Genomic DNA, 25,263 nt, shown 5'->3' on the forward strand with positions numbered 1-25,263 from the left:
ACGTTTCACTAATTTTTGATGGATTAAACCTAGTTTTTCTGAATTCAGCATACACGAATTGCCCGTTTTCAACAAAATTAGACAACTTTTTATTTTTGCCCAAATTTTTTTAAGCCATCTGTCCTTTTTATTTTTTGGGCAAAAAAATAATTTTTTGGAAATTGTACAAAACTACTAGAAATTGAAAAAGGGCAATTTTTAAGTTGTTTAGGATCAATTTTGAGTCCTCTAACTTCAAAATTGCCCATTTTAACGGAATTTCAAAATTGTGAATTTTTGCCATAAATTGCCCATTTTTGCCACTTTTTAATAGTTTTTGATGGGTTAAATCTAGATTTTCTGAATTCAGCATACATGAATTGCCCGTTTTCAACAAAATTAGACAACTTTTTATTTTTGCCCAATTTTGATTTTTCAGCCATCTAATGACTGTACTTTTTTTGGGCAAAAAAAATGTTTGTTTTTTGGAAATCAAACAAAACCACTATATTCTGAAAAGGGGCAATTTTTTTTAGTGTTTAAGGATCAATTTTGAGTCCTCTAACTTCAAAATTGCCCATTTTAACGGAATTTCAAAATTGTGAATTTTTGCCATAAATTGCCCATTTTTGCCACTTTTTAATAGTTTTTGGTGGGTTAAATCTAGATTTTCTGAATTCAGCATACATGAATTGCCCGTATTCAACAAAATTAGACAACTTTTTATTTTTGCCCAATTTTGATTTTTCAGCCATCTAATGACTGTACTTTTTTTGGGCAAAAAAAATGTTTGTTTTTTGGAAATCAAACAAAACCACTATATTCTGAAAAGGGGCAATTTTTTTTAGTGTTTAAGGATCAATTTTGAGTCCTCTAACTTCAAAATTGCCCATTTTAACGGAATTTCAAAATTGTGAATTTTTGCCATAAATTGCCCATTTTTGCCACTTTTTAATAGTTTTTGATGGGTTAAATCTAGATTTTCTGAATTCAGCATACATGAATTGCCCGTTTTCAACAAAATTAGACAACTTTTTATTTTTGCCCAATTTTGATTTTTCAGCCATCTAATGACTGTACTTTTTTTGGGCAAAAAAAATGTTTGTTTTTTGGAAATCAAACAAAACCACTATATTCTGAAAAGGGGCAATTTTTTTTAGTGTTTAAGGATCAATTTTGAGTCCTCTAACTTCAAAATTGCCCATTTTAACGGAATTTCAAAATTGTGAATTTTTGCCATAAATTGCCCATTTTTGCCACTTTTTAATAGTTTTTGGTGGGTTAAATCTAGATTTTCTGAATTCAGCATACATGAATTGCCCGTTTTCAACAAAATTAGACAACTTTTTATTTTTGCCCAATTTTGATTTTTCAGCCATCTAATGACTGTACTTTTTTTGGGCAAAAAAAATGTTTGTTTTTTGGAAATCAAACAAAACCACTATATTCTGAAAAGGGGCAATTTTTTTTAGTGTTTAAGGATCAATTTTGAGTCCTCTAACTACAAAATTTGCCCATTTTAACGGAATTTCAAAATTGTGAATTTTTGCCACTTTTTAATAGTTTGTGGTCCGAAAAAAAAATTCAAAAAAATTGTTTATAAATCAAAATATCCCGATTTTTCAATAGAAAAATCACACACACACAAAATTAGGTGAGAAAGTAACCCGTAAAATGCCCAAAAAAATCGATAATCCAAACAAAAACAACCGGTACTAAAAGGGGGCGGAGCCTAGATTGGTGGAGGCGGGGTTTGCATCACAGGCGGTACTAACAATTCGAGAAACTAGAAATCGATATATGTAAGCGGAACAAAAAAATCGATAATTTGGTGAGAATTAGAGATCGGGGGAAATGGGGAGAAATGAGAAATTTATTGATTTTTTTCTGTAGTGGATATCAGCATGGAAGTGGGTAGGTTGATGAGGAGCTCTGAAAATTGCAAAAAATCAATAATTGGTCGTGTGATTTATCGATTTTTGAAAAAAAAATCAGAAAAATCGATTTTTATTCATCGATTTTCTACTTTTTTCCAGGAAAAATCAGTGATTTATTGATTTTTTTGGGTTTTTCCAAAACTTCACCGAAAATCAATAATTAGCAAACCCGGATTTATTGATTTTCCGGATTCTTCTAAAAAAAATCGATAATTCGCGCGAATCTATCGATTTTCCGAGGTTTTACTGAAAAATCGATAAATCGCCACGGAGAATTTATCGATTTTTTAAAGATTTATGGAAAAATCAATAATTGATCACTTGTATTTATCGATTTTCGCCAAAATACTTAAGAAAGACATTAAATCGGCAAGTTTTTACTGAAAAATTGATAATTTGCCACGTTTTTACTGAAAAATCGATAATTTGCCACGTTTTTTATTGATTTTTCAAGTTTTCAATGAAAAACCGATAATTCGTCACGTTTATAATTGATTTTCCAGGTTTATTCAATAAAAATCAATAATGTTCCACATAATTTATCGATTTTCACAAAATTTAAGAAATACATTAAATCGGCAAGTTTTTACTGAAAAATCAATAATTCTCCACGTTTTTTTAATTGATTTTTCATGTTTTACAGAAAAGTCGATACTTTTTTTTCATTTTGTAGAAAAATCAATAATTTACCACGTTTATTATTGATTTTCCAGGTTTATTTTAAAAATCGATGACCTTTTTTTTGTGAAAACCGCAAAAATACGGAAAATATCGATTTTTCAGTAAAAACTTGGAAAATCAATAATAAACGTGACGAATTATCGATTTTTCTACGAAATTCAATAAAAAATCAATAAACCATTTGCCGATTTACTGTTCTTTCAAATATTATGTGAAAATCGATAATTTACGTGGAAAATAATCGATTTTTTAAAAATTCTTTAAAATCGATAAATTCTCCATGGCGAATTATTGAATTTTTTTGAAAAATCCGGGAAATCAATAAATACGGTTCGCTGATTATTGATTTTTGGTAAAATTTCGGAAAAACCTAAAAAAAATCGATAAAGCACTCGACGAATTATCGATTTTTTCAATCAAAAAATCGATAAAAACTCACAATAGAAACATGTTTCTGATGATGTGACGTCGTAATATTATCGCACATTGTAACCGACGAGTCCGATGACTCCGCGCTGGCTCCGCCCCTTTCTTGGCCGCGCGGCGTCGAGCGCCGCCACGGAAGCTGACAACGATTCTCCAGACGACCGGGCACAATATCCTGCTCGAGCCAATCAACAATACGGCACGGCCACCACGAATACAGTATACTTTTTCGCCGTTCCATGCACATGTCTACCTCACAGTACGCGTGGTACATTCTGCAAAAAGCAAATTGTTTTGTTGAAAATATTGATTTTTCCGAAATTTGAGTAAAAAATTTGAATTCCTCTTCAAATTCTACACAGAAAAACGTTTTTCCGGGAGGTTCTAGCTCAATTTCGAAAGTTTTTGAATTTCCTCGGGGTACTGTAGCTTCGAAAGTACGCAAACACTGAAAATTTGTGAAATACGTGACTAAGGGTTGAAACTCTGGGAGAAAGGCTGAAAAGTGACGGGAAAATTGAATTTGACAAGGAAAACAGCAGAAAATTTGAAAAAAGTCGATTTTTTGCTTGGAAAATTCGCAATTTTCGAAATTTTCTGCTAGAAAACTTGATTTTCGCCACTTTTTTTCTATAAAATTCGAATTCCCCATCAAATTTCACTACTGAAACACTTTTTGCCAACATTCTAGCTCAAATTAAAAAATTTCGGGGTTACTGTAGCCCCAAAAGTACGTGACGCACGCGGTGTTTGCGTACTAGACATCCTACGGTTTTTTGTCTAATCGAGTTGAAATTGGAGTTGCCGGGTAATTTTAGGACGAAGATTTCGAATTTGGTAATAAAAATTCGATCAATCTCGCAGTTTTTGTGATAATTGACCGATAAAATTGGAATTTTCAACTAAAACTCGATTTTTCTCAATTTTTCTTTTCAAAATTGTAAAGTTTGATAAAAAATTCAAATTTTCCGTCGAATTCTACTTCAGAAACCTTTATCTTCAAGATTTCAGCCCAAAAACTAAACATTTTAAATTTCCGCAGGGTACTGTACCTCGAAAAGTACGCAAACAGCGAAAATGTGCCAGCGCGCTGAAAAATGTTGTCTAGGGGTGAAAAATGACGTAGAATCCGAATTTCATAATGAAAACTCATAAAATTCCAAACAAAATTTTTTTTTCACGAAGTTTGAAAATTTTTCAAAAATTTTTTTTTTTTAATATTCAAAAACTTACCTAAAAACCATATTGCTCAACCAATATGCAATAACCACATCAATTGTATAATGAGTCCGTGATATCGTCATACATATCATCCCAATCAAACATGCCACGTGGCTCACCCATTGCAGTGGTTTTATCGATTTTGGGAGGTAATAGGCGACGGCCAAAGAGCAGGTGACCATCACAAGTGTGTGACCGGAGAAAAGTAGGTCTCCACATAGCATTTGATCTTTGCTCTGTAAAAAATACGAGAAATTAGAAAATTTTCGTGAAAAAATGAAAAAAAAACCCGATTTTTAGTTTTCAAACCAATTTTTCAAAATTTTAACCTAAAAATTTGAATTCCCCGCCGTGAATTACCCCCAGGCCATAATTTTTATTCAAAATTGGCGTAATTCCGTAAAATCCGGTGCCGGGTACGCAAACACCGCGGGCGTCACGTACTTTCGGCGCTACAGTAACTCCGAAAATTTTAAATTTGAGCTAGAAGGTCGGAAAAAAGTGTTTCCGGGGTAAAATTTATTGGGAAATTCAAATTTTGCAATGAAAATACGGAAAACACTAAAATTTCTTGCAAAATTTCAAGTTTTTCGATTTTTTCACACTTCTCCCCATGAATCATCGAATTGATCATGTTTTTGATACACAATTTGAACTCGCCACTCTAAAATTGCTCAAGAACTTCAATTTCGGCAAATTTGGGCGCAATTCCGTGAAATTTGGTGTTAGGTACGCAAACACCACGGGACCACGTACTTTTGGCGCTACAGTAACCCCGAAATTTTTAAATTTGAGCTATGGGGCCCGGATAAAACGTATCTAGAGGTGAAATTTGATGTGGAATTCAAAATTTTAAGAAACATTTTTCGAAAATTACGTTTTCATGTAGAAATTTCAGTTTGCTAAAAATTTTCTCTTTGAAAAATGATCAAACGTCCGAAAAATTACTTTATCTGCATTACCAAAAAATTTCATTATTAAATTCGGATTCTACGTCATTTTTCACCCCTAAACAACATTTTTCAGCGCACTGGCACTAATTTGGTGTTTGCGTACTTTTCGAGGTACAGTACCCCGGCGGAAATTTGAAAATTTTTAGATTTCAAGCTAGAAGCTCGAGAAAAAGCGTTCGTTGGTGTAAAATTGTAAGAGAAATTCAAATTTAATATTAAAATTTTCGGCTTAGTGGAGAATATTTCAAAAAAATAAATTTTCACACAAAAATTGAAATATTTGGGGTTTTTTGTAGGATTATCACAAAAACTGAAAGGCTGATGAAATTTTTAATACCAAATTCGAATTCGTCGTCCTAAAATTACCCGGAAACTCAAATTTCAGCTCGATTAGACAAAAAATCGTAAGATCTGGTGTCTGGGACGCAAAGACCGCGGGCGTCGCGTACTTTTGGGGCTACAGTAACCCCGAAAATTTAAAAATGAGCTAGAAGGTTGGAAAAAAGTGTTTCAGGTGTAAAATTTGATGGGGAAATCGAATTTTCAAATGAAAATTGTCGAAAATCAAGTTTTCTAGCAGAACATTTCGAGGTTTCGAATTTTTTCAAAAAATTCGTTTTTTTTTCAATTTTTCTGCCGTTTCCTTGTCAAATTTGATTTTCCCGTCACTGTTTAGCCTTTCTCCCAAAGTTTCAACCCTTCAACCCGTATTTCACAAATTTTCCGGTGTTTGCGTACTTTCCAAGCTACAGTACCTCGCGGAAATTCAAAAATTTTCAAAATTGAGCTAGAACCTCCTGGAAAAACGTTTTTCGGGGAGGAATTGAACGGAGAATTCGAATTTTGCAGTGAAAAAATGAAAAATTAATACAAAAACTGAAAAAAAAATTCTGGACAATTTTCAAAAAAAAACATTTTTTTTGCGAAAATTTTTTTTGGCCGTCAGTTTTGGCCCAAATTTTCTCAATTTTTTGGTAATCTAGCTCATTTTCAACGTACTATTTTTTCAAACTCAAATTACCTGAAACCCGATCCTAATCGTCTGCTCAAAGAGCCTCCCAAAGAAAACACCAGCTTCTGACTCCACTTGATCCCGGCATCTCCCCTGATTATCCGTGTACCCCGAGGGTAATTGTGTCGCTGCAAGTGTCACAGACCGCATTGCATATAAGGTTCCCGCACAGAAAACGACTCGTTTTAAAATTGTGCCACGGTGCTGATGGATGACGAGCAGTGCGCCGAGCATCACGATGCATAGCGCTACACAAAAGTCTCCTGGAAATTGGATTATTTGAAAAGCCGATAAAATTCTCTACAAAATACATTTAAAACTGGAATTGTAGCTCAAAAATGAGCCAAATTAGAAGGTTATGAAAAAAAACAATTTTTTAATATTTTTTTTTCACAAAAAACCAATTTTTAACCAAATTTTACGAATTTCCAGTTGAAATAATTTTTATTATCTTTAGGTTCAATTTTTTTTAACAGAAAAATTATCTATAGCTTTTTTAGTAGAAAATGAGCGAAGTTACAAGTTTTTGAAATAATTACAAAAAAAAATGACGTCGATATTTTTTTATTTTATGGTTTTTTTTTATTTTTGGTTATTTTTGTGAAATTACTTTTCCTATATTTTTTATTCAACAATATTCTTTAAGAAAAAATATTTTTCTACAAAATAAATAAAATTTCAACTTTGTACGTTAAAAATGAACAAAATTGTTGGGTTTTGAATTTTTATGAAAAATTTTTTTTCAAAAAAAAAATTAAGCATTTTCAAAACCGTATAACTTTGTTCATTTTAGAGCTAGGTAGGTCATTTTTATGCCGAAAAATTTGAGAATAGTTATAAATTTAGAAAATTTGCTAATACACATTATCTTAATTTTGGAAAACTCGAAAAATAACAAAAATTTCAAGAAAAGTTTTTTTTTCAATATTTGAAATTTTTCAAAACCGTATAACTTTTTGTATATTTGAGCTAGTTAGCTTATGTTTAAGCTAAAAATAGGAAGTTAATTTAAAATTTGAAACATTTGCTAGCACACCATCTCAATGTAGAAAAATGCGAAAAAAAAACCTAAAAATTCAAACAAATCCAAGAAAAAACGAAACTTTTCAAATTATTATAGCTTTCTTCATTTTCAACATAGCAAACTCATACTTAAGCCAAAATGCTCCAAAATATTGTAATTTTTAAAAAATGAATGAAAACACACAGAATTCTTACCAAAAATTGCCAAAACTCTAAATTTTCTTTAAAAATTTTCAAAACCGACTAACTTTCTTCATAGTCAAGCGACAGCTCTAAATTTTATTTCAAAATGCTTCAATTTTTTTTTAAATTTTTTAAAAACCAACTCACCTAAACTAGAAGCCCACCGTTGCTCCGAAACCAGGCTAAACACAATATCCGGCAGCGATTCTCGTGGCACATAGTCATGAGTATACGCCAAAACTGCCCAATTCGACATTCCGGCAATAAAAAGGAAAAAGAATAAAAATATACATTTTGCCCATTCTGAACCATTTGATATTCCATTTTTCGTTCCATTTTGTTCATCATCTGGAGAGGCTCCACGAGCACTTATTACTGTCTTGCTCACGGAGCCCATGCTTCTTCGTTGCTCTTCGTCTCCGCAGTACGAGTCGTCTGTCTGAAATTATTAAATTGGAATGTTAATAGTAAAAATAAGGTTTTCGTTGAAAAATTTTAGCTCAAAAATTAACTAGTTTGAAATTTTGAAAATTTTTGTTTAAAAATTTTTCGTGAAAATTTTCAAAACTGATTTTTTTCAAATTTTTTGATAATTACCGATCAAATTTTTATTTTTCAGCAAGAAAAAATATTTTTCTATTCAATAAAGTTAAAGTTGCACAGATAACTTTCAAAATAGCAATGTTATGATAATTTGAAATTTTGAACATTTTTATTTAAAATTTTTTTCTTGAAAATTTTCAAAACTGATTTTTTTTTCTAATTTTTTGATAATTCTAGAACAAATTCTAATTTTTTCAATAAGAAAACATATTTTTCTATTAAAAACATGCAAAATCACGCTGATAGCTTCTATACTAGCATAGTTATGATAATTTTAAAATTTAAAATTTTTCGAAAAAAATTATCTTCAAAATTTTCAAAACTGATTTTTAAAAATTTGTTCCGGTAATTAAACGACTGAATTTTTGTTATTCTGCAAGAACAAATATTTTTCTATTTAATAAATGTTAAATCACGTTAATAACTTTTAAAATAGCTAAGTTATAATAGTTTAAAATTTAAAATTTTTAGAAAAAAGTTTTTTTTTTCAATTTTTTTCTTTTTTTTAACTCAATTTTTCACTTTTTATCCCAAATTTTCAGACAAAACGCTCAACTAAGTTTTTGAAGCTCTTAAATTTTCCTACAAATTGGCGCAAAAAATAGATCAATCACACAAAAATGAGCAAAGTTATGCTCCACGAACCTCAGGTGAGTACTCAAAATTTTTTGGCACAATTTCACGAAATTCCACCGTTTTCACCATATGCAGAGGGGTCCCCGATCCTTCAAATTTGAGTATAAAAAGTTTTTGAAAAGCACGGAGTACGGTAGATACGTAGAAGACAAGAAAATGAAAAAATGAATAAATTTCAAAAAAAAAAAAACATTGGGAAGTTTTAAGAGGGGATTCGTTTTTTTGTATCTATAGTTTCCGTATTTTATGTTTCTACGGGGGCTCTTAGAGCAACAAAAAATCAAAAAAAAGAGCATTAAAATGCTCAAATGATCATTATAAAATCGAAAAACTAAAATTTCAAAAATTCAAAAAAAAAAATTTTTAGGGCCAAACTTTTTTTTTCAAAATTTAGTAATTTTTCTCTATAAATGTTTTATTCATTTCATTAAATGCATTTTTACACAATTTTTCAAATTAACCACGTCCCTAGCGTCAATTTGACACCCATATTGCCTAGGTTCCGCATTTTTTGGGATTTTTGGGTCCCGCCACGAAAACCGCCCGGGTTACTGTAGATTTGCAGTTCTAACGGAATTTTTATTTTTCCTTGTTAGATTGAAAATTTATACCCAATATATTAAAACTTTTGACTAAAAATCTCAGAAATTGACAAAGTTACGGATTTTCGAAAAAGTAAACTTTGGGTCCCGCCACGAAAACCGCCAGGGTTACTGTAGTTTTGTGGGTTTTGGGTATTATTTTATTTTTTCTTGTTGGACTACAGATTTTCACGGATTCTAGTGAAAAAGTCGGTTGAAAAGCTCAAAAGTAGATAAAGTTACGGAATTTCGAAAACTTTCTTCCAGTTTTTTAAATCCGATAATCCGAAAATTTTCGAAAATCCGTAACTTTGTCAATTTTTAAGATTTTTGGCCAAATTTTTTTATACGTGGTGTATAAATTTTCAATCTAACGAGAAAAAATAAAAATTCCGTCAGAACTGCAAATCTGCAGTAACCCAGGCGGTTTTCGTGGCGGGACCCAAACATTTCAAAATTGACGGAACATAGGCAAGATGGGGGGTCAAATCAAAGCTAAAACGCAGTAAATTTGAGAAATTGTGTTAAAATATATAAATTATCATTTAAAAAAAATTGAGAAAAAAATTTGAAAAATTTGAAAAAAAAAATTTGGTCCAAAAAAAAATTTCTTTTAATTTTTCAAAAATTTCAAAACTTTAAATTTCTTAAAACTTCCAGAATACTCAATACTTTTTAAATAAAATTTTTTTATTTATCAAAAAATCAAGTCGAACTATTTTTTTCAACTTTACTCCCTTAAAAATTCCCAAAAACCTCCAGAAATTCGAATACTCCATTAAAAATTAAAAATGTCTCAAATTTTTCAAATTTTCACATCAAAAATTCATTAAAACACCCCGAAATACCCGAAATTCCACAAAAACCCGACGAGAGAGTACCCAGAAATGAGAGATTTAGAGAAAAAGTAGGGGGGCGGAAAAAGTGAAAAGTGGTCGGTGAGAAACGGCCCTAAAAATTGGCCCTTTCGACCCGTTAGAGACACTCTCCGGAAGAAACTGAACGACTATATATACGAGAGAGAGAGAGAAAGAGAGAGTATAGGGAAATGAGAGAGTGCAGAGATAGAGAGAGACGCAGACACTCGAACACACCACGAAGGGACCACATTACACTTTTACATTTAAATATGGTGTGGGGTTAAGCATTTTTAATGACGTGTGGAAATTGATTAATTTGTTAAATTTTAGATTTTTCAAGTTTCAAACTTTAATTTGACCCTAAATTTGATTAGGCTCCGCCCCTTTATATTAGGCTCCGCCCCTTTTATTATACAGTCATAAAATTCTCTTGGTTTTTTCCGCCTTTGTTATCAAAAAATGGTGTTAGAGGTGAGAAATTACATAGAAAAACATAAGATTTAAAATTTGACAATAACCTATGTCAGGCTCCGCCCCTCCATTAGGCTCCGCCCCTTTATTGGCTCTAGTCACGGAATTTTTGTAACAAAAATGGTGCTAGATGTGAAAAATTTTGTGGAAAATGTAAAACAATATAAATTTTAAAATTTGCCAAAAATTCGCAAGCTTAAGTTTGGCCATACTTTAAATTAGGCTCCGCCCCTTTGTTGGCTCCAGTTACGAAATTTTTGTATTTTTCGGATTTTTTGCAGCGAAAATGGTGTTAGAGGTGAAAAAATTACATAGAAAAACATAAGATTATTTAAAATTTGACAATAACCTATGTCAGGCTCCGCCCCTTCATTAGGCTCCGTCCCTTTATTGGCTCTAGTCACGGATTTTTTGTAACAAAAATGGTGATAGATGTGAAAAATTTTGTGGAAAATGTAAAACAATATAAATTTTCAAAATTTGCCAAAAATTCATAAGCTTTAATTTACCAAATGAATGATTTTAGGCTCCGCCCCTTTATTGGCCATAAAATTTTAAAGCCATAAAATTCGGAATTTTTCTATAAAACAGAACGTATGTAAGAACAGAGTAGAGAAAAGTAAAATTATTGTGTTTGATACGTTACAAACTTTAATTTAACCCATAATTCATTTAGGCTCCGCCCCTTTATTGGCTCCAAAAAATTGGCGGTTTTCGTGGCGGGACCCAAAGTTTACTTTTTCGAAAATCCGTAACTTTGTCAATTTCAGAGATTTTTAGTCAAAAGTTTTAATATATTGGGTATAAATTTTCAATCTAACAAGGAAAATTAAAAATTCCGTCAGAACTGCAAATCTACAGTAACCCGGGTGGTTTTCGTGGCGGGACCCAAAAATCCCAAAAAATGCGGAACCTAGGAAAGATGGGCGTCAAATTAAAGCTGGGGACGAGGTAAATTTGAAAAATTGTTTGAAAATATAATGGGAGCCATAAGAAAAAAAAAGTTAAAATTAAATAAAAATAAATAACATTTTACAAAAATTTTTGGTCCAAAAATTTTTTTTTCAAAATTTTCGAAATTTAAAAAAAGTTTTTTTTCCAGGAATTCGAGGTTTAAAAAAGTTTTCTGAACGAAAATTTGCATTTTGGAGGTTTTTAAGTTTAAAAACAAGAAAATTTCAAAAAATAACAAAAAGAGCACGTTTCGGAGCATGATTTTGTGCTTAAAAAACCGAAAATTCGCCAAAACAATCTCCATGGTAATTCGACAAAGATGGATGGGAATATGTTTTATTACGTCAGTAGAATTTGAAAAATCAAACAACCTTTTGCAATGGAGCGCGTTTGCAGAGACACTTTTTTGAAAATAATTACTTGTTTTGAAAACACCATATCTCCACCATGGGTAGAGCTATTAAAAAGTTTTCAACTAACAAAATGTTAAGAATTTTAAGCACTACAAATTGTTAGTTGATAAAATTTTTCATCTTGTTTCCCCACTGAGATATACACGTTTGAAACTAAGTGAAGGGTGCTAGACTCTCACCCAGCTTTAAAGGCGCATAACTTTGCTGGAAATAGAGATATCAAAAAGTTGCTAACTAACAAAATGTGTAAAATTTTAAGCACTACAGATTGTTAGTAACAAATTTTTTGAAAACTATTTTCTGAACTGAGATATATGTGTTTGAATTTTTCACTGGAAATTAGAAAAAAAAAGTTGCTAACTCCTCAATTTTCAAAGCTTTTCCCACATAAGCTCAAAGTTTAGACCAAAAATTCAAAAATCTTTCTGTTTTTTCGGAATTGTTAAAAAGCGCCCATGCGCTGCTCAAAATTCCGTGCAAAATGCTCAAAATTCTGACGTTTTTTGTTTGGTAATTCAGCTTTCTTCTTTTTGTTTGGTCAAGATGGGTACCCTTTTTTGCAGAAATATGGAAAAAATAATTTTAAAAATAGATGATAATTTGATTAAATTTAAATTAGAGCAGAGGTATCAAATAAATTATTATAGTTACATAATTTTCCAAAAAAAAATTAAAATTATAATTATTAGTTCTAATTCCAACTTTGGCCACAAATTGCCAACAAGAAAATTATAGCCTTTAAATTTTACTATTAAGTACATTTTATTTCAAATCTCTACGACAATTTTTAGCCAAGTTATGAAATTTTGAAATTTGAAAAATTTTGCAAAAAAAAAACTTTTGAAATTTTTTTTTAATTGATTTTTTTAAATTCTAATTTCACATTGGCCTGAAAACATGTAAATTTTATTTTAGAAAATATATTTTACTGTAGAATGTGTTTTATTTTAAGCTTCTACAGCAACTTTGAGCCAAGTTATAAAAGTTGGAAATTTGCAAAAAAAAAAATTTCGAAAAAAAATTTTCGAAAATTTTTTTTTTCGAAAAATTCCAAAAAAACCTTTTTTTTTCAAAATTTGACACCACACATAAATATACTTTTTTTGAACAGTTTTCCACAAAAAACCCCTCACAAAAAAGGAGAATGGAGCACTTGGAAAGGGAAGAGCACACGCAAATAAATCAAATGGGTCACTGAGCACACTTTTCAATGGGAATCGTGTATGGATGTGTTTGATGTTCAAATGCATATATGTACGTAAATTGTAAATTTATAAATAACATTCTAGTTAGGGGGAAAAATTGAAAAAATTAAAAAAAAAATAAAAAATTTGAAAAATTTTTTTTTTTTTGGAATTTATTTTTTATTTTTATCACTAATATAATAAAATAAAGAATCTGAATTTGCTATTTTCATCAATAAAAAATGATTTAAAGCATAGATTTCCCAAAAAAATATCTGGAAAAAATCTAGAAGAATCTAGAAAAATCGGCTTCTAGGCATAATCGGCTTTCTGGATTTTTTTGTGGCTTTTGAGCGCTGTGAATAGCTGAAATGAGCTAAAAAATGTACATTGTAGTGTTAAATTGTATTAAAAAATATATAACAAACGAAAGAAAAATTTAAAAAAATCAAAAAAAAAAGTTTTTTTTTAATTAATTTTTTTGTCAAAATTTCAAACTTTCATAACTTTGCTCAAAATTGAGATAGAAAGCTCAAATTTTGCACATTTTATAGCAACAGTTATCACCTTTTGGATAATATTTGTACTTTTAATAAAACTCTTAAAAAATGTCTTCAAAATCTAAAACAATTCCAATAAAAAACTTTTTTTTTTCAAAATTTTATTCAAATTTCAAATTGTTATAACTTGGTTTATAGTTGAGTAAAAAATCTCAAATTTACCGGACTTTATAGCAAAATTTTTTTTTTCATAAATTAAATGTTAGCAACTTTAATCGAATTTAGGAATTCTCTTCTGAAAATCCAAACATTTTTCAAAAAAAAATTTTTTTTTGAAAATTTCAAAATTTCAAACTGTCATAACTTGGCTCAAAATTGAGCTAAAACATTATAGTACACATATTTTAAAGAAAAATTTTTTGGCTTTAAGTTGTTAGTTAACACTTTTCAACGAAAATTCAAAATAAGCACTGAAAATCCAAAAGTTTCCGAAAAAATACCTGAAAACCTAGTCTTTCCGCCTCCACATATGCATAGTTTAGGTCAAAAATTTTCAAAATATTTGAACATTTTCCATTACCAAAGATCAAATTCAAAAACAATCAATTGATTTCCAAAAAAAAAAATCACAAAAAAAAACAGATTAATCTGGGCTGAACAGGAGGAAGAAGAAATTGTGTGTGTGTTTGGAGGGTGATAAAATGATAAAATGATTGAAAACAGTGTAAAGTTGTGTCATCTGGTGAGACGACCTAATGCCCCGAACATTTTGATAATCGATTTGCTACAAAAAAACAAAAAATGCGACAAAATGCGACAAAACATCAAAAACTAGCCGCTTTTTTACTTTTTCACCCCATAAATTTTTTCAATGACGTCAAAAACTTTTGATATAACGAAATTCGAATTAGTCACATTTTTAGCTTTCATTTGACACCCAGCATGACTACGTTCTGTCAAGTTTCGAGATTTCTGTGGAATTTTTTGGGTCCCACCCCGAAAACCTTTCGGGTTACTGTAGTTTCTTTAATTAATATTGTTTTATTATTTTTCCCTTGTAGATCATAAATTTAAGCGATTTTTAAGTTTAAAATTAGCAGAAAATCTTAAAAACCTACAAAGTTATGGATTTTCGAAAATTTTCGAATTTTTTTTTTACAGTTTTAAAATTTTTTTTCAAAAAATGTCACAATAACGTGTTGAAAGTAAATTTTTCAGATTTTTCACGTCATCAGCTTTTATTTAACACCCAACATGCCTAGGTTCCGCCAAGTTTCAAAACTTCTGTGGTTTCCGGGTCCCGTCACGAAAACCTTCCGGGTTACTGTAGTTTCTATTTTTACCTGGTAGATCACAAAATTTCACACATTTTACCGCAAAAAACAGCTCAAAATCTCGAAAACTGACAGAGTTATGGATTTTCGAAACTTTTCGAAAATCTGAAAATTTTGAAAATTAGCGGAACCTAGACAATATGGGTGTCATATGAAAGCTGGTGCCGTGGCAAATCTGAAAATTTAAGTTTCGAACAATTTCCATGCCCTCCAAACTTTATGGAACGTACTTTAGAACTAATATTTAAAATATTTTCGAAAAGTTTCGAAAATCCGTAACTTTTTCAATTTTTGAGATTTTCTACCGTTCTCTTTCACAGAATGTGTAAAATTTTACAGTCTAACCGGCAAAAATACTGCATTCTAAAAGTATTACAAAACGACAATAACTCAGGAGGTTTTCGTGGTGGGACCCAGAAATTTCACAAAAAATTCGAAAATTGATGGATTATAGGCGATATGGGGGTCAAATGAAAGCTGGTGGCCGGGAAAACTCGAAAATCAATGTTTCAGAAAATTTCCATGTAATTTGAAACTTTTGGTCGAGAATATTCCAGAAATTTTCCAGAAAAAAGATGAGAAAAAGTACGTTTCGCCCACGAAAAGTGTGAAATCATAAGTTTTCCGGCGAATCTTGAGAAAAGAGATAAAAAGTGATGATGATGAAAATAACAACACAAGAACAGATGGTTAATTGATAGACGCAGCCGGTTAGTGAGATTGATGAATGAGTACTGACTCATGGATTTTCAATCAGAAATTGCTTTAAAAAATCAAAAAATTCACTTAAAACTAGGTCAAATTCCGCTTTACAAAGTTGAAAATTAAATTTTTGAATTTTTCACGTCACCAGCTTTTATTTGATCCCCATATTGACTAGGTTTCGTCAATTTTAGAAATTCTCTGAGAGTTTTGGGTCCCACCACGAAAACCTCATATGTTACTGTAGCTTTGGACTAAAACAACAAATTTATATTTTTTCCTGCTAGACCATACATTTTTACAAATTTTAAGATAAAAATTAGCAAAAAAGCTTGAAAACTGGCAAAGTTACGGATTTTCGAAAATTTTCCAGGCTCCCACCACGAAAACCTCATGGGTTACTGTAGTTTCACACCAAAACAGTTTATTAATATTTGTCCCTGCTAGACCATAAAATTTCACAAATTTTATGATAAAAAATAGCGAAAAAGCTTAAAAACTGGCAAAGTTACGGATTTTCGAAAATTTTTGAAAATTCTAAAAATGTACCAAAATTTTAAATTTAGCGGAAACTTAGAATTAAAGCTGGTAATTTCAAAAATAACAAAAAGAAACGTTTTCAATATTTGCTACGTCATCTACACTATAGTGCAAGTTTTAGAAAAAATTTAATTTCGAAAATTTTCGAAAATCTGTAACTTTTTTAGTTTTGAAGATTTCGGAGTGATTTTTAGCCCAAAGCGTGCATAATAGTTTGAACTAACTTTAAAAATTACAAACTCCTCAAAATTCGCAAAACTACAGTACCCACGAGGATTTTTGTGACGGGACCCAAAATCTTCCTAAAATTTTCGAAAGTATGGGAAACCTAGGCAATATTGGTCTCAAATGAAAGCTGATGATGTGGCAAGTTCAAATTTTTTAGTTTCAAAAGTTTCTTATGTCATACAAAAAAAAAATTTCGGAAAAAAATTTTTTTTTCAACTTTTCGAAAGAAAAATTTTTTTTCAACTTTTCGAAAAAAAAATTTTTTTTACAAAAGTTCTCAAAACCGATTTTTGTCTTAATTCTGTAATTTTTTCTGGAATTTAGGCATTTTTTTACGCCTAAAATATGCCTATTTACTGAGAAAACCACTAGAACTTCCGGATTAATTTACACAAATGTTTTTGGTGAGGGTGGTATATACTTCCGATTGGGCGGTTTTTTTTAGTGATTTATGATTAATAAGTGTTCAGTAATCTATTTACAATAAAAAATTGCAAAAAAATTGTCTTTTTGCGAATTTCCGAGAAAAAATTCTCGAACATTTTTTTCTTAAAAATGTTATAACTTTCCTAATTTTTGACATTTTTTCTTAATTTTTTTTTCAAATTAAAGCTAAATTTCTATTCTACAACACCTATATCACCATGTTTTTGGAAATTCCTCAAACCCTGCAGAAAACGCGCTCTAATGCGAATCTCATCGAAAAACCCACTAAAACCACTGAAACCTCGGGAAAAAACTCGCATTACGTCACTATTAGTCGATTAAAAGGGAGTCATAGTCATGCAACAACAACCAATATAGTACACCTGGTGGCTAGGCGGATTAAAAAGTGAATGATGAATGTAGAAATGACAATGGTAGCTGGTTGGTGGAGGAGGACGAGGGGGGGGGGGGGGGGGGGAACCGTTTATAATTTGCTTTGTAAGCTTTGTAAGCTAAAAATGCTTATGAAAACTATAGAAAATCTGGCGAAAATTGGAAAATCTTGAAGATTATTGAAAATTATTCAAAAATTTGAATTTCGCGCCAAATCTTTTCTGCTTTCTCAGAATTTTTTAAATCAAGAAATGATTGATTTCGTATACACCCGCGTCGGTAAAACTTTTATGGTTGCGCGTGGCGCAGTGGCTAACACTTTTGCACTTGGCCCACCAGGTCGAGGGTTCGAGTCCCCGGGTGGTTTCTTTCTTTTTATTTTTTATTTTCAGTTTTTTTTAATTTTTTGATTAAAAAAAATAATAACTAAACCCACTGTGATAGTATCAGCCATCAGTAGAACGGTATTACTGGTTGCCGATTCGGCGCCCGGTCTCTCGTCGAACTCTTCCTCCGATTCGACTCGATTCAATCGATAAGTTGATGACGTGGCAGACTTGTCGGATGATAATGACGTGGCGAGGCTCGGCGAGTAGTGATGGTGATGAGTTTTGGAAGTTGTTGCGTGAGTTATAGGATATTCTGAAAAAAAAATTTTTGAGATTTTTTCACACATTTTTTTATTTCGAGGTTTTTGATAAAATCAATACTTTTATCGGTTTTATCACATTCTCAGCTTCAAAATGATCCCCATCATGCCCTAGTTATATCAATTTTCGCATTTTCCACTTCCGACACAGCTGAAACTGCTGCTACAGTGGGACCCAAATTTGTAAAATAGGCATTATGGGGGTCATTTTAAAGCTACAAACGCGGCGAATTTGAATAAAATGAAGAAGAGAAGCAAAAATTTCAAAAAAAAGTTTTCTGAAAAAATTAAAAATTTTCGAAAATCTCTAATTCAAATTTTCCGGTTACGCTAATATTTTTTTCCGTTTTATACCATTTTCAGCTTTAAAATGACCCCCATCATGCCTCGGTTATGTCGTTTTTCGCGTTTTCAACTTCCGACACACAGCTGAAACTACTGCTACAGTAACCAAGGTGGTGGGACCCAAATGTTCAAAGTGAGCGGAACCAGGGCATGTTGGGGGTCATTTTGAAGCTGAAAACGCTACATATCTGAATAAAATAAGGACTTGAAGCAAAAATTTCAAAAAAAAATTTTTTTTGAAAAAATTGTAAATTTTCAAAAAAAAAATTTTTTTTTCGTTTTTCAAATACTAACTTACAATTAGAGAAAGATAAAAATGATATTAAAAACTCCAACTAATAACTTAAATCAAACTTTTTCCACCGCCAACTAGTTTAGCTGTATGTGATGCTCCACACGATACGGGGCGGAGCCAGCCGGCTGAGCAAATAATTTTTTTTATTTGAGCACAATTTTTCATGACTAGCTTTAACTAGTTGCTTAGAAAGTTTTAGTCATGGAAATAAAAAATTTTAGAATTTAAAAAAAATTAGAGAAAAAAATTCGCGAAAAATTTTTTAGAAACATTTTTAACTTTTTAAAAGTCAAATTTTCATTTCAAAAATTGAATTTTCCCCTCGAGACCTCCTATATTCCATCATTTTCAGGAATTTAGGTCTCACCACATGGGTTACTGTAGCAGTGATTTCAGCTGTGTGGAAATATTCAAAATGCACCGAAAATGGGCAATATAGGGGTCAAATGAAAGCTAATAACGTGGAGAACTCGAAAATTTAAATTTCAAAAATTTCCCGGTAAAATTAAAGAAGCTAGATGAGTTTTTGGAAAAAAAAACTACAGAAAATAAAAATGCTCCGAGTAAAAACTACTCTCAACAAGTAGCGTACTAATTGAATATTCAGAGCGGTGAAGGTCAAAAACGAGAGATAATTTATTCACTGCTGACGAGCAGTATTCATTTCCCTTTTCAAAGTTAGCAGTAAAAACCAAACAGTTAGAGAGCGCCATGGGTCGAACCACTGACCTCTCGAGCCAAAAGCAGACGCGTTAGCCAGTCGGCCATGCGCGCAATAACTTGTGTTGGCTTAAGAGGCTGTGATAAGAAAAAAGGATCAGAGGCCACAATTTGAAAATTAGGTGGCCTAGAAAATTCTAAAATAGAATTTTAGGCCACCGATTTTTTTAATTTAAATTTTCTAGAATTTTCACATAAATTTCATCAAATTAAGTTTAACTTACCAATCATTTTTTTTCGAGAAGCAATTAATTTTTAAATATATTTTTTCGTTTTTTCGCAGTTCGTTTCAGATGAATCTGAAATATATATTTATTACATTTTTTATGAAGATGAATAACAAATTTTTTAAAAAATCAATAAAAAGGTTCCAAATCCCCCCAAAAAACGGATGGAAAAGATTAAAAAAAGAGATTTTCGGTGTGGAGGGTGCAGAGAAAGCGAAGAATACTACAGGTGGCACAGCATTTTTTTTTTGTGGAAAATTCTATGATTTCCATTTTCCGTTGTCTTGTGATATTTTCTCCAACAAAAAATGTTTTTAAACGAGTTGAAACTAGGAATTTTCGAGTATTCCAGGGTTCTCCCCCGATTTCTTCCAGTCGACTAGGTTCTAGAGGGGTAAATAACCGGAAATCGATGACATTTACCCCTCAAACACTTCGAGACACATGAAAAGTGAGTAGGAATAGCGGAAATTGCAAGACAAAAGAAGAAAAAAGAGAAAAAATGAGTGTGGGGTTCGAACCAGGGACCTATTTTTCCAAAAGCGAGGTCGGTAGCCACTAAGCCATGGTGTTGAACTTTTGGGAGGTAGCGGGAGCTAGTGATTAAAGAACGGGGGCAGGGAGCTACAAGACATTTTGCTTAAAATTTCGATGGCCTAGAATTCCAAAACTAGGCCATACTTCCGTTTTTCGTAGTTTGAGGGTACTTTTTACTAATCTTTCGATGGGCTAAGGTGGGAAAAGGAGAAAAAAGCCAAAAATTGCATGAAAAAGAGACCCAGGCGGTGTCACATAGGTAACCTTGCGAGAGCGGAAGAAAAAAAATAAATTAATCGGCGGTTGAGGGGCAAACACACACACACACACACACACACACACACACGGGAAACAATGATGAGAAGAAAACAGTAACAATAGAGAGATGAGTGGAGAAATAATATAGGAACCTGTGGAGACCGCAGACATTTTACCGAACAAAGACGGTTAGAACTTGTTAGGCCATTTTTGGTGGTTTTGTGACGTTCATTTGGAATTTCTAGAACAAATTGATTTTTAGAAGGCGAAGAAAAAAGGAAAAAAATAGAAAAAAAGTTTTTTTTTGAAAATTTTAATTTTGTTTCCCACCAAAAAACGGTGCGATAAGAAAAAAAAAAATACAAAGATCACGTTATTTTCAGGTTTTAGCGAGAAAAAAACAAACCTAAAAACATTTTTTTTCAAGAAATTCTTCAAATTTTTGGTTGGTGGCCGAACTTTTTCGCGGGGTGGCCTAGGAATCAAAATTTCGTTTAGCCCATTGAATTTGTCTCGCTGAGAGCTTCAAAATGACCCCCATCATGCCTAGGTTCTGACGAGGTTTGAAATTTTGGGTCCCGCCACGCGGGTTACTGTAGCAGTGTGGTCAGCTGTGTCGGATATTCAAAATGGGAGGAACCAGGTCGTGTTGGGGGTCATTTTAAAGCTCTCGACGCTGTGAATTTGAAAATAATAATTTCAAGATTAAAAGATTAAAAATTAAATTTTAAATTAAGAAAATCGAAATGTTTCGAAAATCAATAACTTGCTCAATTTTTGAACTTTTCACTTAATTTTTCTGTAGAATCTCTTAAAATATCTGATAAATCTGTAAAAAATACAATCACCTAGTTTATTGAACAAAATTCGTTGCGGGACCCGAAAAAAATCCAATTTTCAATTTTTAAAATTTTTTTTCCAAATCTTAAAACTTGTGACAAGTTCCAAAAAGTGATGTTATCAGTAAGTATGATAACAAATATGATAAGAGAAATCAGAGAAAAGTGGCGTCGGGATGGATGGTGGCGAGGAAAAACAAATAAACACTTTTATAGTCTTGACAGGGCGGTCATAAAGGCCTATGACTCATAGTTAAGATGGCCATAGTGCCAAGAAAAAAATCGATGATTCATTAGAAGACAGAAATATTAAAAGATTTGAAGAAAAATTGAACTCAAAAAAAATTTTTTTTTTTTGCAAATTTTTTGAAAATTAAATTTTTTTCAAAGCTTCCAAAAAAATTTCTAATCTTTTTTAACTCAAAATTTATTAATATTTTCTCAATTTGGATGATGTCATCTACAAATGTTCCCAACTTCCACTTTGTTCCATCGATTTTGAACGGAGTTATGTAGGATTACCCAGCCCCTCCAAGGTAGTACAAATTCGGGGGCTGGGGGTGAAAAATCAAATTTTGAAAATCAAAATGGGATTTTTAAGTAAAATGATGTATTACAACTTTGTGAAGCGCAAAATTTGCTACAAAATGGTTAAAAATTCAACTTTGTAACTAAAAATCGAAAAAAGTTATGCGCCTTTAAAGCAACCCCACCGATCTGCGCACTATATTTGTCTAAAACTGATTTTTCTCTACTTAGATCAAGTTTCAAATCAAAAAATAATACTAGAAGTTGTAGAACTCCTAATTTTCTATAAAATAGTGTAAATCACGTTTTGATAGGTGGAAATTCAAGAAAGTTACGTGAGTTTCAAGGAAATATCAGAGAGAGGTCAAATTACAAATTTCTTAAGGTGGCTAAAACCGAATTTGCACCAGGTAAATTAAATTTTCTGGACAAACTGGCTATAAAAACCAGAAGAACTAGTTGTTAGCTGAAAAATGGCCAAAAGTATTCAATTCTAGGTAAAAATTGAAAGAAGTTACAAAGGTTTCTCTGAGAGAGGCCAAATTTTAAAGTTTGCCTTAAAACTTAGTTTTTCACTACGAAAACCACAATTTTTAGCGAAAAAAAAACGTTGTAGTTAAAATAAAGAAAAAGTGAGTAGGAATAGCGAAAAGTGCAAGAAAAAAGAAGAAAAAACGAAAAATTTAGTGTGGGATTCGAACCAGGGACCTATTTTTCCAAAAGCAAAGCGGCTACCCACTAGGCCATGGCGGTGAATTTTTAAAATGTGATCGGAGCTAGAGATTAAAGAACGGGGGCAGGGAGCTACAAGGCATTGTCTTGAAAATTTTGTTGGCCTAGAATTCCAAAACTAGGCCATATTTCTATTTTTTGTAGTTTAAGGGCATTTTTCACTAATCTTTCGATGGGCTAAGGTGGGAAAAGGAGAAAAAAAGCACAAATTACAGGAAAATGAGACCTAAAAAACTTCAAGTCAAACATGAGTGATTCAGAACACGAAACCGTATTCCAAAACCTTATCAGCTACAAAAACGGCAAAAATGACGAGCTAAAACCTTTGTGAGTAACCTTGCCATCTAAAAACGTAAAAACGAACTGTTACATTGAAAATATGCCGCTTCAATATTTGCTCACTCGCTTTGTGTGAACTTTTTGTGTTACCGTCTCACATCATGCTTTTACCTTTTCGTGTTCACAAGACATGATATTTGCACATCAATTGAGCAGGCGGCCGCCTCGTAAACGGGGAAAAATGAGCACACACTTTTGGGCTCAAAGAGCATTCATCGTTTTTGCAACTGGCATTCAGAATACAAAAGTTTCCTATATGCTTCCTGGGAATAAAGTTTTCACAGCAGCGTGGCGCAGTGGAAGCGTGCTGGGCCCATAACCCAGAGGTCGGTGGATCGAAACCACTCGCTGCTAGATTCTTTTTTCCTCTTTTAATGAAAAATCGGAATTTTCAAAAATATATTCCGTTGCGGGGAATCGAACCCCGGCCTTATGGGTGAGAGCCATAAATCCTAACCACTAGACCACAACGGAGATAGAAAACTAGGTCACCGAGGGCGTAAAAGAGACGGCGGGCACAGGCCTCCACTCCCCCCCTGCACTCTCTCATTGCCCAGGTCGTTTCTATGCTAATTACCACTATTTCGGGCCATTTTCTCGCCGAACAAAGAGGAAAGTGTCCTTGAAAGTGTCCCTTGTACAGTCTAAACCTCCATTTTCCTCACTTTTCCCCTTATTTTCCCTTAATTCCGTGTCGAAAAATGAAAATTTTATATCGATTTTCAGTAATTTTCGCTATTTTTCTTGGAATTTCAGATTTTTTCAAGGTTTCTCATGCTGAGTAAGTGAAAATTTACACTCTTTAACCTAAAAATTCGAATTTAGAAACGTATTTTGCACATATTATCGCGAGGAGAACGAGATAACCTGCGGGTGAGTGGAAATTTCAAATTTTCATTAATTTTTGACCTTTCAAATAAGAAAATTAGCTTATTCACGACAAAATCTGGTTTTCCAGAGTTTTTCACCCCAAAAATGTGAAAAAGAACGAAAAATGACCCTATGGCCTAACTGTTGCATTTGGTGGCCTAGAAACCTACAACTCGGCCACAAAACTTGTGCCAAGAAATTCAGCTTATTAATACCTTCAATTTAAGTATAATCATGACTATATTTGAAAACTTTTGAAATTTTCGAATTTTTTCTTGGGTCTTTGGGACGAAATTTATTTTCATATAAACCCTTTTATGATTTTCAAATTCAGCTCGTTGAGTGCTTTCATTAGACGCCCATATTGACTAAGTTCCGACGATTTCGACATATTGGGTCCCACCACGTGGGTTACTGTAGCAGTAGTTTCAGCTGTGTCAATTTCGAAAATCCTCAAACTTAACGTAACCTAGTCATCATTATACTTATTTTGAAGCTCTCGGTGAGACAATTACAATGAAATAGGTTTGATGGCCGAGTGTTCAAATTTCCAGGCCACTAATCGAAATATTTCGAAATGTTGATTTTCAGCACAGTAACCTGTTCGACACATGTTCCACCGAATGCTGACCTGGAAAAAGATGGTCTTGACGTGAAGTTGCCGCCGGGTTGGTACAGAATAGGTACAATGACGATTCGGCACGATAAGGGTTGGCTGAATTTGTACAGGCGCCGGGCGATTGGGCATGGGTACTGGGATTTTTACACGAATATTCCCGAGAGGAATTGTGCGGGGTGAGTAGCTTGAAAGGAGCTTCAATTTGAATATTTTCGAAAAAATTTGAAATTTTGAAATTTTGTAAAAAAAATTTCTAATTTTCACGCAAAAACCAAATTATTCAAAAATTTGAATTCAGTTCCTCAGTAGCTTTCGTATGACACCCATCATGCCTAGGTTTCGTTCACTTTTAAATTCAAAGCTTCCGACACAGCTGAAACCAGTGCTAGTAACCCATGTGGTGAGACCCGAAAATTTTCAAAATCATCGGAACCCGGGCAATGTGGGGGTCTAATGAAAGCTGATAGCCAGCTGAGTCTGAAAATCGCAGTGAAAAATGATTTCGTGGCAAGACCCAAGAATTTTCAAAAAAATTATTTTTTTTTTTTAAATTTTCAAAAATTTCAAAATTATCAGAACCTAGTCATGATTATACTTAAATGAAAGCTCTCAACAAGACTAATCCAAATTTCTAAACCAAATCACTCTAAAATATAAAAATTTCCAGTCAAGACCCAAATTATCATTATTCCAGAACTTTCGGGCTTCACGCCGGCGACAATATATCTGGCTCAGTGGCGGTAAAGAGCAAGGAGTGCTTCGATAAGTTGATTTATCAGGTGAGGTTATCAGTTTTACGATTTTTTGAAAAAAAAATTTTTTTTTTAATTTTTGAAAAAAAAAATTTTTTTTTAATTTTTTTTTCCAAACCCAAATTTTCAAAAAAATTTTCAGATCGAAAAAAAGTCAACAATCGAAAAAATCGACGTCTATCAGTGTCGAAAATGCATATTCCATAGCTGCTGGCTGGGTAGTCGTCTGTTGCCGAGAGCCCGTGACTATTATACTAATTTGAGAAGCTTGTAATACAATGAACTATTAAAAAATAAATTTTTATTGATTTTT

At 32.2% G+C, this 25,263-nt stretch overlaps 2 protein-coding genes and 3 non-coding genes across 10 annotated transcripts; 2 read left to right on the top strand and 3 right to left on the bottom strand.

Moving 5' to 3' along the window:
- Positions 1–1,564: 1,564 nt before the first annotated feature.
- On the bottom strand, positions 1,565–19,554 carry sms-3 (the record flags this gene model as incomplete). Of its 5 annotated transcripts, none has more annotated exons than NM_001393283.1 (7): positions 1,565–1,911; positions 3,037–3,298; positions 4,257–4,480; positions 6,219–6,472; positions 7,563–7,854; positions 17,677–17,882; positions 19,474–19,554. In NM_001393283.1, the coding sequence occupies 5 exons, from the start codon at positions 7,810–7,812 to the stop codon at positions 1,879–1,881; spliced, it is 1,023 nt and encodes a 340-aa protein (NP_001380062.1). The 5 variants fall into 5 exon arrangements, with proteins under 5 accessions (NP_001380062.1, NP_001317879.1, NP_001317880.1 ...); NM_001330977.3 differs by having other exon boundaries at positions 1,879–1,911; positions 19,474–19,480; NM_001330978.3 differs by lacking the exon at positions 19,474–19,554 and having other exon boundaries at positions 1,879–1,911; positions 17,677–17,694.
- A 3,435-nt stretch (positions 19,555–22,989) lies between these two features.
- On the bottom strand, positions 22,990–23,074 carry Y22D7AL.17. The gene has a single exon (NR_052091.1). It is a non-coding gene; the product is annotated as an Unclassified non-coding RNA Y22D7AL.17 (non-coding RNA).
- Y22D7AL.t3 lies at positions 22,992–23,063 on the top strand. Its single transcript has one exon. It is a non-coding gene; the product is annotated as a tRNA-Met (tRNA).
- A 37-nt stretch (positions 23,075–23,111) lies between the features above and the next one.
- Y22D7AL.t4 lies at positions 23,112–23,183 on the bottom strand. The gene has a single exon. It is a non-coding gene; the product is annotated as a tRNA-Glu (tRNA).
- A 152-nt stretch (positions 23,184–23,335) lies between these two features.
- Positions 23,336–25,261, top strand: Y22D7AL.6 (DUF5675 domain-containing protein; the record flags this gene model as incomplete). Of its 2 annotated transcripts, NM_001129252.4 has the most annotated exons (5): positions 23,336–23,490; positions 23,535–23,582; positions 24,171–24,374; positions 24,893–24,977; positions 25,093–25,261. In NM_001129252.4, the coding sequence occupies 5 exons, from the start codon at positions 23,411–23,413 to the stop codon at positions 25,222–25,224; spliced, it is 549 nt and encodes a 182-aa protein (NP_001122724.1). In that variant the 3' UTR covers positions 25,225–25,261. The 2 variants fall into 2 exon arrangements, with proteins under 2 accessions (NP_001122724.1, NP_497426.2); NM_065025.3 differs by lacking the exons at positions 23,336–23,490; positions 23,535–23,582 and having other exon boundaries at positions 24,157–24,374; positions 25,093–25,260.
- Positions 25,262–25,263: the final 2 nt, after the last annotated feature.

Source organism: Caenorhabditis elegans, chromosome III, assembly GCF_000002985.6.
Source record: "Caenorhabditis elegans chromosome III".
In the NCBI taxonomy this organism is placed as follows: Eukaryota; Metazoa; Nematoda; class Chromadorea; order Rhabditida; family Rhabditidae; genus Caenorhabditis; species Caenorhabditis elegans.